This window comes from Medicago truncatula, chromosome 7 (genome assembly GCF_003473485.1).
Source record: "Medicago truncatula cultivar Jemalong A17 chromosome 7, MtrunA17r5.0-ANR, whole genome shotgun sequence".
NCBI classification, from domain to species: domain Eukaryota; kingdom Viridiplantae; phylum Streptophyta; class Magnoliopsida; order Fabales; family Fabaceae; genus Medicago; species Medicago truncatula.
Window position 1 is genome coordinate 1,446,300 of NC_053048.1, and position 13,959 is coordinate 1,460,258.

General features: G+C 35.2%; 1 protein-coding gene across 1 annotated transcript; it reads left to right on the top strand.

Moving 5' to 3' along the window:
- The first annotated feature begins 2,787 nt into the window (after positions 1 to 2,787).
- Positions 2,788 to 4,112, top strand: LOC25497422 (ribulose bisphosphate carboxylase small chain 3A, chloroplastic). The gene is made up of 3 exons (XM_013592001.2): positions 2,788 to 3,029; positions 3,287 to 3,421; positions 3,685 to 4,112. The coding sequence occupies exons 1-3, from the start codon at positions 2,850 to 2,852 to the stop codon at positions 3,913 to 3,915; spliced, it is 546 nt and encodes a 181-aa protein (XP_013447455.1). The 5' UTR covers positions 2,788 to 2,849; the 3' UTR covers positions 3,916 to 4,112.
- The last annotated feature ends 9,847 nt before the right edge of the window (positions 4,113 to 13,959 follow it).

The following is a 13,959-nucleotide window of genomic DNA, read 5'->3' on the forward strand; positions in this document are numbered from 1 at the left end:
ATTTAGTTCCTCTAAAATTGAAATTCTTAAAACTAATGAATAAATTTATTTTGTATTTGGGGTTTAGGGTGTCACATAGATAATTATATACGAGGTTTTTTTTAAAGGAATTTATATATAAGGTTATAATTGCACCAACAACATATTTTTCACCCGGAAAAAAGAGAGAAAGAAAAGGTTGTAATTACATGTTATTAAAAAAAGATAACAATTTATTTATGGAATTTTTTCCTAACTACTTTCTAGATAAACGTAATACTTTTTTTTTATTTTTTTATTTTGACCGTACTTTCTAGAAAAACGTAATTTTTTTTTTATTTTGATCGGAAAAATCATAATACTAATTATTTACATTAATTTTATACGATTGAGTCAAACAAAAATTTATTGCATGTTTCCTTGAGAGAGGTATATATATAGCACAATGGAGGTCATATTCATCTCAAACAAAACATTCAATTAAATAATATATTACTAAAAAAATGAAGTTCTCACACTACAGAAGAGTTTCAATCAACCCTCTTAGTTAATGTATTTCGATTGTAGTTCAAAATTATTTGTTGTAGTCTTGTATTAATTTTTTATGTTTTTTTTTCTTCAGATTATACATCAAAAAAATCTCATGGCGTTCGCTTCCTCGTCGCTAGCTGAAAAGAAGAAGGTTATGTTCGTAATGGGTGCAACATACATCGGAAAAACTATACTTTTCATCTACTTAGGTACTCATTTCCTCTATGAAATCATCAATTCAAATAAAATTCAAATTTATAAAGATCTTGACTTGACACCAACTTAGTACCAAAATCTGAACGTTGTTCGATTTTCACATCACGTTATGCATCATCAATGATCCTGATATGATTTCATTGTGATTAATTTTTTGCAAACACATGCTTGAAACTCTATATTTATAGGTGAAAATTGACACCTAACCATTATTGTAAGAGGGTCACATTCTTACATTGAAATATTAGTTGATTACCCAATCATTGAATTTTGTTCAAAATAATATTGTTGTTTTATTTAGCTTGATGCTTCTTTGCCTCGTTTGATTTAATATTTATACAAAAGAGGAGACCAAATGGTTGAGGCAGAGATTGTGGATGAAATTAGAGAAAAGGAAAAATTGGATTCCTAAGCTTGATTGTTATTTTGAGATTGAAAAGGAAAAATCTCTAATCTTGTACACAAGACCTGCCTCGACCACTTGATAAACTCTTTTGTCTACGTATTGAAACAAAATAGGCAAATAAACATCTAGCCAAATGAAACAACATTAAATCTTTAAACAAAATGTAATAATTGCATCATCAACTAATATTTATAAGTGAGAATTTTCCCTCCTATAATAATGTCTAGGTAACAATTTTCAACTCTGAAATATAAAGCTTCAAACATGTGTTTTCAAAAATCAAGCACAGTAAAATCATAATCAGAATTATTGGTGATACCTAATATGTGATGTGGAATCGAACAATGTTTATATTCAGATACCTTGTTTGTGACAAGTCAAGATCCTTATAGACTTAAATTTTATCTGAGTTGATGATTTCATAGAGGAATCGAGTATCTAAGTAGATGGTAAATTTATTTTTTCCAATTCCAGTTGCTTCCATTATGAACAAAACCTTATTCTTTTCAGCTAGTATTGAGGAACAAAAAACCATGTTTTTTTTTTTTTTTTTTATGTATAACCTAAGGAAATGACAATAATAAAAATAATTAAAAACTACAACAAATGATTTTGGACTAGAATCGAAATGGATTAATCTTATACATGTTGTCAATAAGGATACTAGTTATATGAAGAAGAGAATCAATTGAAACTTTATTTGTGCTATATATAATGATTTATGATATATGGAGAGAGGGACGGCTGAATATGCAAATTTGGAATCAATTTTGGAGATTCATGGAGGGCGGGTTTATCATCTTGGGTGTCGTAGGGGTGGCTGAGGTTCTAGGGCTACCCAATAGTTTTATGATGTTGTTGTAGTATTTTGAACAAATTTGATTTTTTTATTTTATGTTTGAATATTGGGTGTTTGTAACATATGGATAATTTGTTTTTAATTTTATGTTTGAAATTGTGTTGTTTTTGATCATTTTCATTATAGTATTTATTTATTTATTCACGAATGCATGTTTATATCAAAAGATTATATAATCTGTATGTATCAGAGTGAAAAAAACTCTGTTTTTGTTATGATACCTTTCAGATTATATAATATGAAATGTCATAAAACAATTCGGATTATATAATCTAAAATATGCCTCTTGTGGGTTGTGGGGTGTTTGACACTTTTCGGATTATTTAAGCCAAATTATTTTAAGAAGTTTCGGATTATATAATCCAAAACGTATGTTTAACTGAGACCTACACAAACATCTCTAGGGTGCTTTGTCTTCCAATAGTTTTTATACTGATTGGATTATATAATCCGAACCTAAGGTATTTTGAGAAAAAAAATAGGGCGCTCAAGAACCAAATAGGGTGGAAAAAGTAATGGCTAATATTGATTGCCCCAGTAAGGAGCCAGAGCCTGAAAAAAGTACCATACATGATTGATATTTGTGGAGGCATTAATAGTCACAAAACTACACGTGGCAATTTCATATTGGTGGCTAATGATAAGGCTAGCACAAAAATTTCCATTCCTGTGTGGTTGATATGGCAGCAAAGTTTATCATATTCACAACCAACAAAATGGTATTATGAAGCATTACCACAATTTATAAGACCATAATATTGGAAATAGAAAATTAAAAATAGTATATATATAAGTTTGAGTATAGGTTTTGCAATTCAAGCAGAAGTATATCTTACTAGTGAACTAAGGGAGAAAAACATGGCTTCCTCTATGATGTCCTCTTCAGCTGTGACTACAGTTAACCGTGCCTCTTCGGTACAATCCGGTGCGGTGGCTCCATTCGTCGGACTCAAGTCCATGGCTGGCTTCCCAATTACAAAGGTCAACAAAGACATTACCTCCATTACAAGCAATGGCGGAAGAGTAAACTGCATGCAGGTGAGAAAAAACATGCCTACTATTTTAGTTTATTTGAGTTTGTTATTAGCATAATCGAAACAATTTATGACATGTCCGTAAACTGTTTTCATCTTATATTTTCATAAGCCCTTCAAGATAGTTTATGAAAACAGGTTATAGACTATATGAAAAAAGTTTGACTTTAATTTATCTTTTGTCATAAAAATAACTTTTACATATTTAGAGATTCGTTGAAAAATGCACACAAGTTTGTTAACCATTTTGTGCAATTTTAGGTGTGGCCTCCTATTGGCAAGAAGAAGTTTGAGACTCTTTCATATCTTCCACCATTGACCAGAGAACAATTGGCGAAAGAAGTTGAATACCTTATAAGGAAGGGATGGGTTGCTTGCTTGGAATTTGAGACCGAGGTCTAATATTACTTGCAATATCTTCTCAATATTTATAATCGTTGTTTTGTCACGGCCAAGGTCACAGTCACAAATTTGTATTTAAAACCCTTTTAATTTGTGTGTGGCCGATGTGGCCTCAATTGCTGTCGAACTGCGGTTTCAATAACATCAAAAACCGTTATGTCGCGACCCTGATCGTGGTCACGGACCTTTATTTAAAATCCATTTGAGTTTTGATGGTTAACATATGTTTGTTTTGACTTCTACTTGCTTACTTGCAGAAAGGATTTGTGTACCGTGAGAACCACAGTTCACCAGGATACTATGACGGACGTTACTGGACAATGTGGAAGTTGCCTTTGTTTGGAGCAACTGATGCTTCTCAAGTGTTGAAGGAGCTTGATGAAGTTGTTGTTGCTTACCCTAATGCCTTTGTCCGTATCATCGGATTCGACAACGTTCGTCAAGTTCAATGCATCAGTTTCATTGCACACACACCTGAAGTTTACTAAATTTGAGTGTTAAATCACTCTTGGCTACCATTGGAGGAACATTTTTTTCGCTCTATTTGTTCTGTTTGTAATTTCCTTTTATTTTTTTAAGGAAATGTCGTACTGTGTTTTTCAGTTTTACCTTTCGGATTTTAAAATGCAAATGGATGGATAAGAGTTGATAAATGAAATGGCACTTCTATTGATTCTCAAATTAATATTATCTATTGTTTTTATGAGGTTATTAGGCAAACTTTTACCATTGCATTCCAAAAAGTCTCAAAGCCATTCGTGGTCTGAAAATCATCTTCAGACGCTAAATATCAGGCCTCTTACCTTCTACTGTTTGCAATGGCTTACATACCTTCAGTATGATTCCCATTTACTTTTCATTTTCCAATCTTTATTATACCGTTGATGGCCGGTCTGCTCACTACATCGCATCCAATTCTTCCCTCTATGAACGAACAAAACACATCGAAATTGACCGTCTTGTTAGGGAAAAGGCCTCAATCGAAGTTGTTTCATCTACTGCTTATTTTCATAGTTGATCATTTCCCAAGCTGAAAATGCTAAATGATCATATACAAGATTGTGACTGCACAAGTCCCATCTTTTTCGGGACACTTAATGATTTCTTTTACCATTTTTTAATCCTATAATAAAGTTTGCATGGTAAAGGTTAGGGGCACAAACAGATTAAACAGTCTTGGTTTGATTTTATATAAAATAATTTTTTTTAAATACTTGATTATGAACTGATTATAATAATTTTGCTGTGAAATAAAAATGCAGGATGATAATAATTTTAATGATTATGAAGGGAACATTTTCTCAACTTACATTGACATCCAAAATAAAAGAGAGGACCTGTTGAGAATAATATGTATATATCCTTAGAAGATTATAAATGTAAATTTAAATATATTTAAAATAAGATATCATTAAGATATAACTAATCATTATTGGTTGTATTACATTACATCCTTTAACAGCAGCGCTAGCATTGGATATTGATCCAAGTACAATGTGAGTGTTAGCAGAGCCGTTGTAAGACCCACGCGTGTCCGGCGGTTACGAAATTATAGGAAGTGTAATCGTCGGGGAGAGATTCGCGGAAACATGGGAAAGAGACGTTACAGTTCGTTTGAACCGGTCTCTGTTGCTCCGAGTACTCCCTCGCGGGGAAGGAGAGTGTTGCGAGTAATAGTACCAAATGCAGTATTTGGGTTGTAATTGTTATTGGGCCTAAGCAATTGGGCCTTAGGTGTTTGGCCGGTCCAAAACACTAACAAATCCAAAACTCTTTTAAAACTAGACTATTACTTTTACCACCCTCCTCTGTGAAGCCTAATCAGATTTACTTTATATGTTTTTGATGATGTTCTTTAGCTTAGTTTATCGTTTTAATAATTGCCTTATGGCTAGCATGTTATAGCATCCATCATCTATGTGTCTTGATCTAGGATTTACTTGCGTCTTGTGCAAAAGTGTCATTGTTCATCTTTTGGCATATTGAATCGATTCATCACTATCAATTACACTCAATCAATTCATTTGAAGGTTGAATCATATCATTCTTCATCCTTGACTCACTTAAATCGATTCACTTATGCATTGAATCGTTTCATCCTTCATGCGTTCTTGGGTTGTCTTTTGCTATCTGAATCGATTCACTCATTTAGTGAATCGATTCACCATGTTGATTTTGTGCGAAAATTTTGTCTTGTCACTTTTCTCTATATAGAGTCTTCCCTTCATATCTCTCAATTTATTGAATCATTTGCAACTATTCTCTCTAGGCCTCAAAAACTCTTTGCACATAAATTCTTCAAGATTAAACACTTTTTCTTAGAATCATTTGTTCTTTGAGTTGCATTGATTTGTTAGGGTACTAGTAGGGATTGTAAGTTTGTTCTTTCAAGAAAATTGATTGGGCTTAATCAAGGTTTTAAAGTGAAGTGAATAATCTCATTCCACCTCCAAACGACTTGGGGGTCTTTCTAACCGTTCTTGAAGTCCAAGGGGATTCGCTTACCAGACGTAGCATTGAAGGCTCAACTGAAGAGTTCGAAGGGGTGCACGGGTATTCAAGGATTCAAAGATTCAAGGAGCACCAAATTCAAAGGTTATTTGAAGTTTGGGAGAATGTTTGCATAGGGGTTGAAGAATTAGGTTTAATTTCAAGGAACTCTTGTAAACACATTGTATTTAACATTTGTTACATAGTGGATGACCTTGGTGAAGGCGTACTTCATCAAGAAGAGTAGACGTAGCTCTAGAGATGACAAGAAAGAGCAAACTACAATAAAAATATTGGTGTTATCTCTCTTCCCCTATCACCTTTACTTTTTACTATTGCATGTGATTAATTGAATAGTTGTTAGGATAATTGCTAGTGTTGATCTAAGTTGTTTTTCATCAAAAGATAATCTAATTCATTGAATTAGGTTTTACCTAATTTGCTTAGATCAATTGATTGCAACATCTATTCAATTCTTCAGTTTCATATGCATTGTGTTTTCAATTGATAGCTTAGCAATTCTGTCCATATAGGTTTGGTTTGAAATTGTCTAAATGTTTTGTATATTGTTCAAGGTTTATTAAAGTTTGATTGTATATAATATTTGTATCATGAATCTCTGAATTCTAGATAAAATCGTATCTCACATAGATTTATCTTTTTGTAAATTGTTGTGATTGTTTCCGCACGATTTCAATAGTCAATTTCGTTAAACTCCCTTTTTATTAACTCCGGAAAAACTCCCCCCTCCCCCCCCCCCCCCCCCCAGCTTAAAAACTAATTAGCCATATAGACCAACACTCTATTCTAGCACGCCCTGCTAAAAAGACAGAGATACCTTTGGTCCTGATTATATAATCTGAACCAGATCGTTGGAGTTTTTCGGTTTACAAAATCCGGTCAATTTCAAAATGTGATTTTTGGTGTTTTCTTTGAAGTCAAAGGTCTCTGTTGACCGTTATATAACCCCCGCATAAGCTGCAAAGCAATTGTTGGGTGAAGTGAAGAATGAAGAAATTTGTTGAAGATGGAAGCCTATTTATAGCCTAAAATAAGTCATATGTCATAAGTACAGTCAATGAAAACGTGTTTGTGGTGCTAACCATCCAAAAATGCATTAATGGCTCCACTAACCAGCCAAACCTTTGGTGAAACGCCACCGTCCAAAAGAAACTGAGGGTTTTCGAATTATATAATCTGAAAATGACAAAAAGATTCCAGATTATATAATTCGAACAACATCAGAATGCCTATTTGGAGGGTTTTTTTTAGAGAGATTTTTTGGAATATGACATAAAATAATTAATAAATGGATAAAAAAAACAAGTAAGCAGTAGAAAACAACATAAACAACAAAATATTTTAGGATAGTGTTCTAAGTGGTGCTTTTGAACTCGATCTAGCTGGCCTGCCAACTGACATATTTCTATCGGAAGGCCAACTGGATCGAGCTCATAAAAACCTTTTCGGATTCTAATCTGCAACATAACGTTGAAAGACAAGGTGTTTCCAGAGGATAGTTTTGAGTTAGATCCGGCTGCCTTTCCAATTGAGATATTTATATCGCATAGGCAGAACAATCTAGCTCATAGCAACCTCTTGGTATTCAAATAGAGAGCAACATCTTTGTATCTATCTATATATTTTTGACAACATGCTGAAGATCTACATAATGATGTCAAATAAAGAGCTATCTATTTGAGACAACATTAGGTAGATCCTCGGCGCAATGACAAAAAATTCATGGTTTCTTTGGTGTGTTTGGTTGTAATTTTGACAGCATGCTGAAGATCTTCATCACGCAGTCAAATAGAGAGCTATCTATTTGTGATCGTGAGAGAAAGATCATATGTTTAATGACAAAAATTTGCATGGTTTTCTTTGGTGTGTTTGTGTGTTTGGTTGGAAATGAAGATGAAAACCGGAAATACTTATTTATACAGGTCTCTGGACATTTTGGACCATAGAAACTGTCGGTGCATTGTGATTCATACAAAAGAATCCTATCTGAAGGAATTCGGATTATGTAATTTGAATTGCACTTACAGCCTATAAAATTGATTTGAATTCGGATTATTTTAGCATTTAACTAAACATATTTGACGTAAAGTAACACATAATGAAAATTTAGATAATATATATATTATTTAAAACATAATAAAACATCTTAGTTGAACAAAATATAACTTACACGTAATTAAATAAAACATAAAACACGTAACTAAATAAAAAATAGTACATCATCATAGATCATTTAAACTAATGTCTTCGTCTGGTGCATCCATTAATTAGTTCCCTGATCTCTTCGTAGTTCCTGGGCCGGATCAAAATTTGTTGAATATGTTAAACAAATCTAACCAACGAAGCATCCAACTTGATTGGTCCTCTAGTACTGTACTGACCAAAGATCGAGAACATGGTTCTCACCTCGTCATCTTTTTTGAGCTTCATCCTGCTGAACTACACACTCCCGGCTAAGTCGGTCGATGGACATCGATACTCTACATCATCCACTGATGTAGTATTTTTGCATCAAACAATTGTAAGTATTTATATCGTCTCCTCAGGGACTAGTGCGATATCGCGGACCGTTCGACACCAAATATCATTTCAAGTTAAACGATAGTTGATTGTTTGTTTTAGTAACTGAATTGCAAATGATACAATTGAGATTAATAGGGCGTAAAACTTGTTAGGATTAGAGTTCCTTGATCGAGCGTCGCACGTAACCTAATGAGCATACATGGATTCTAGCTTGTCTTTGATATTATCACGTATCCCTCGACAACACCATTCGTGTCCAAACAATATTGTGAAATCAATTGTATCATTCAATGGTTGATGTCTCAAACTATTGAATGATTCAAGAGTCGATCTTATCGTTCAATTGATGATTTCTCAATCTATTTAAATGATAAGAAAGCTTTAGGTTTGGATACTCAAGGTGATTATCAAAACGTCGATTCCATGTCTAGAACCTATGTTTTGATAGATGGTTATTCTAAACCTAGATTCAAAAGTATTTCTCAATCACAATTAAATCAAAGATAAAGATTAAAGTGCAAGAATAACATCAATATCAAATCAAATGCTAGAACCATATATTTATAGATCAAACGATTACATGTTAAACTATGATCAAGTACCTCTAATCCCAACAAAGGAGATTTAGCTACTCATTGTCATGGAAGCCTTGCAAGAATGAATTGAAGAAGCAAGATTCATTACAACTTGTGATGTCTCAACAAAGGATGAAGAATCCACTCTCTATCACTCTCACTCTATAAAGCACAAGCCCTATCTCTCTCTCTCTCTAAGAATATTACAAGTGAAAACACAGAGAGAAACTAAGTGAAAAACTATGTAAAAACTATATCCCTCTGAAATGGTTGAGTGGGCTATTTATAGAATTCTGAGTCTGCCTTCACTCGCCTCGCGAGCTGCTTCATTCGCCATGGCGAGTTGAAGTTTCTTCCCCATTGGGTTTGTACCACGTCAGCATTTAGAGGCTAAACCGCCCTTACTCGCCTCGCGAGTCCTTCCATTCGCTATGGCGAGTAAGCTAGCCTTCTACTCGCCATTGCGAGTTGGTGGCGTGTGATCTTTGTTGCATTCTGGAATTGCTCGCCTTTGCTGCTTGCCATGGCGAGTTGGAGGCGAGTGATCTCCTTTTTCTGCCTTTTTGTACTTTTCTCGATTTTCTTCTCTTTGCTTGATGTCTTGAGTTCGAATCCTGCACAAATGGGTGAAGTAAGATAGATAAAGCGTAAAAGGGCAATAATCACTTATTTCTCGGCTTTTCCCTTAATAACTTGCAAAACAAGTAACAAAAGTGCCTAAAATATATCACTTAAATTACAACTTTCTAGCACTTATCAAACTCTCCCCAACTTAACTCTTTGTTTGTCCTCAAACAAAAGATTGAAAATCAAACAAGTTAATATGACAAGACACAAGTACAAAAGGTTTGAAAACATTTTCAGATGAATGATTCAAAGTGAATGCGCGGGCAAGTCTGAGTTTCCAACTAATCTGGAATTCTACCACAAATATGAAATGAGTCCTATGCACAAAGTTCATGTCAAATAGTTCAAGTCAATAAAATATTTATTCACGAACCACACCTAACACACTTCTTTGTAAGTAGATATTCAATTGAAATCAAATGAGTGAGGGTTATGAACACACATCCGGCCATCAAGTTAACATCCAAATCAAGTTATATGTCCATCCAATTATCATTTCAAAAAGCATAAAAACATGGATCAAAAGGTCTTTTAGGGTTGTAATTTGGCTTGGCTACAAAAGAAAGGACATTTGTGGGTCAATTGAATTCAAATGGCCAAGCATAAGGGAACATTCCTTCTATTCACATTCAAAAGACAAATTTACTAGAATTCCCTAACAAACCCTTGGTGTTAAAACATGATACTCCTTGATCTTGACAACTTATTCTATTTTTGGATTTTTCTTTCTTTTTCTTTTTCTTCTTTTCTCATTTTTATCATGTACACATTTTTCTTTTTCTTTCTTTTTTTATATACAAACAACGTTGTCTTGATCAAGATTTCTGATTACACCAATTCACTTGACAAATGATGACATCTACCTTTTTCTCCCCAACTTGAATAAAAACATACCCTATTTGAATGTTCCCTTAATCTATGGCAAAAGGGGACAAATAACAATGAAGGTTTAGGGTTCAACAATTAAAACATATCAAGGTCCGATAGTGCAACAAAAATGAACTGGATTTTGAAAAATATAGGGCGAATTCATCAAGCATTGTGCTTATGAATTGACAGTTCATAATTGAGGACCTTGCTTCATTTGGCTCAAGTGGGTTAACAAATACTCGCTCTTCTCACAAGGTAGGCTATTTGTGGTCAAGTATGTTTCTCTCATTAAACAAAATATGCCTTGATCCTTTCCATGTATTTACACAATTTAAAACAAATATTAGATTTAACATAAAATGATCGAGTTAAAACAATGAATGCCGGTCTCCTTGCATATAGTACAAACATTTGAGGTTTCCTCACTTTTTGGCTAGTACTAAGTGGTTCACAAACAAACACATTATCGCGGAGAACTAGATGAACTGAAATTTGTGCAAAGTACTCATTTCCTATTCAAGTAAAACCTAGAAAAACTGGAAACTTGTACCTTGGCTTTGCGCTTTATCACAAACCATCTGTTATTATCAATCATCTGAGAATTTTGCTCAAGTTTTGGCTATCTTTCAAGCGCTTTGAAATTTGAAGCTTTGAGCATTTTCTTTTCAATAAGCAAGAGTGATAAACTAAAGAAACTTCCACAATTTTCAAAAGAAAGTACTTGATAACACAAAAATTAAATTACTAAACATATTATTTTAACAACACAATACCACATTAAACAATACGGATATGAATACGAAAATACCAAAATAATTAAACAAAATGTTAACTAAACAAAGTGAGTCATTGTGCCAAATAAAACAACAGAAGCAAATATTTGTCAAAGCAGCTGGAATCGAAAGCAAATAAAGGAAATGAAAGAGAAGGGAAAGAATCGACTGAAAGCTTATAAAATGTCACTCAATAAAGGTGAACTTTCACGTCTCTTCTCTTCCTCCTCAACCCTGCATGTCATCATCATCTGAACCACCAGTTGCACTTGGGACTCTGTCTGGATCGTCTCTGTCAGAATCTCCCATCAATATATCGTCAGAAAGCGTCCCGAACGATGATCCACCCCCTCCGTAAGGATCTGGCCTGCCCTCAGGCCAAGAAACATGAGCTTGAAAAGCCTCTGGTGTCATGAATTGTGACATCACCTCCGGTGGGTACCCAGCCTGCTGCTGCATCACATACTGAGACTGCTGAAGATATGTATTAGCACGGTTGGTTGCGTCCAGCATGTTCCATGTATGGGTATGGCACTGGTATTGCCATTGAGCGAAGCTTGAAAAGTCAAAAGCAGCAGTGTGTGGGTCTAGATGTGGTGGAAAGTGGGGTTGTGGTTCAGATGATGGTTGAGGTCGTGGTGGAGGTGCCCCAGAAGATGATGCTTGTTTGCTTTTATCCTTCTTTGTTTCACCCATGATGTATCGGGTGATGAAAGCATCATTGATCGGGTTCCGGATCTTCTCATGGACACTGGTTGGTAGGCGCATGCCGGTATCTTTAATGAGTCCCATGATTAAACCGGGAAAAAAGAGACGAGCTTCTCTTTCACCTCTTCCTTGCAGGGTGACCATTCGGAGTTCCCAAGCAATGGTCCGGGCAATATCTACCTTGATCCCCTTGAGGATGTAGTAGATTAAAGGACACACCTCGACAACACAATCAGACAGATGACTATTGGGCCTGACATTATAAAGAATGAATTTTTGGATAATTTTGGCCTCATTGGTCATGAATTTGTATTGGGCCCGATACTCTCTCCCTGCATCACTGATGTCATAGTTATAGTCTCCCAACAAGAGAAATCGTTTGATTTCTTCATGGGGGCCCGGGAGGATAAAGTGGCCAAGGTTTTGCTTCTCATGAAAGTCATCAAGGTCGTCTGGGTAGGCTAACTCAAAGGGATTGCCAAGGTATGTATTTATTGCCTCACGGTCAAACCGGATAGTTCGACCCCTCACAAAAGTTTCGAATGTAAATGGGTCAGTGTGTGGATTTTCAGGTAGGGCATTGGCATAAAACTCACGCACTAACTCGGCATTAATATCTGTTATGGGTTGAAGGAGTCGTTCCCATCCTTGATCGAGTAAAAGTTTGGCAATTTCTTTATAGGGTCCCTCGGGATTAAGGTTAAAGACCCTCTCACACCACATGGATTGGTCAAGCAGTTCAATATATCTATCTTGATGGTAGCGAGACCTAAATCTCTCCCTCTCAAAGGCTTGGTTTCTAGGTGGGGGTCGGGTTGCGGATGTTTCTCCTTTCTTGCGTTTACCAGTGTTAACGGGTTTCTTTGGAGCCATACCTGCAAACACAACCAGGAATTCCACAAACACCAAACAGACAATTAAATATCAGTATGGAACAAAAAATATTGCATGTTCTGTTACCACTCGCCTCGCGAGCCGGTGCACTCGCCATGGCGAGTAGTTGAAATTTTCTGGGTTTCAGATTGCTCACTCGCCTTGGCGAATGATGAAGCTCGCCATGGCGAGTTGCCCAGAAAATGACAAAAATCGACCCTTTTTCAAAATTTCTTTCAGTTTCAACATTCTTAACCCTAAATATAGTAATTCCGACCCTGATAATGACAAAGAGATGAACTAAATCATGCTTTTGAGTTGAATGTCGAATTATACCACAAAAACCCTAATTTTAATTTTATTTTTAATTTTTACAAAAGGGTTAACAAAAATGTGGATTGGAATCAGAACAACCACGAATTTGGGCATGATTATGTTTCATCTCAGTCATGTGGGTATCAGTTTGAAGAACATTACACTATCTACTACCCTAGGGTTTTTTTTTTTTTTTGCATGAAAATTTGAAATGAATGGCAACAAAGTGAATACAAACCTGAATCAGAAGTAATCTAAGTGCAGAAATGAGTATGCAATAAGCTTGACTTGGATTGACTTGATAAATTGGAAAAAGGGTAGTGTTGAGGTGTTAGGGTTTGAGAGAAGGAAGAAAAAATTTGTGTGGTTGATGAGAGAGAAATGCAAAACCGAAAATGATGAATTAAAGTTGGTAAAGGGTGGTTAAGAGAGATTAATGAGGGAGTTAGTGGCTTTGAAAACTGAAACTGTCAGAACTGCTGCCATTCGCCTCGCGAGCATATGTATTCGCCGTGGCGAGCAATTTGGTGGTCAACGAAGTCAAAGGACAGTTTTACTCGCCATGGCGACTAGTTTTACTCGCCTCGCGAGTAATGACAGTTCAGACTTTGCTTTCTTTTGGCTTCTGATTTGTGAATGGTTTTGGTATGCACATGACTCCTACACCTAGTATGCATTATAAAAATAAATAACTTACAAAGTTGGGTTGCCTCCCAACAAGCGCTTGTTTATCGTCGTTAGCTCGACGCCTTTTTCG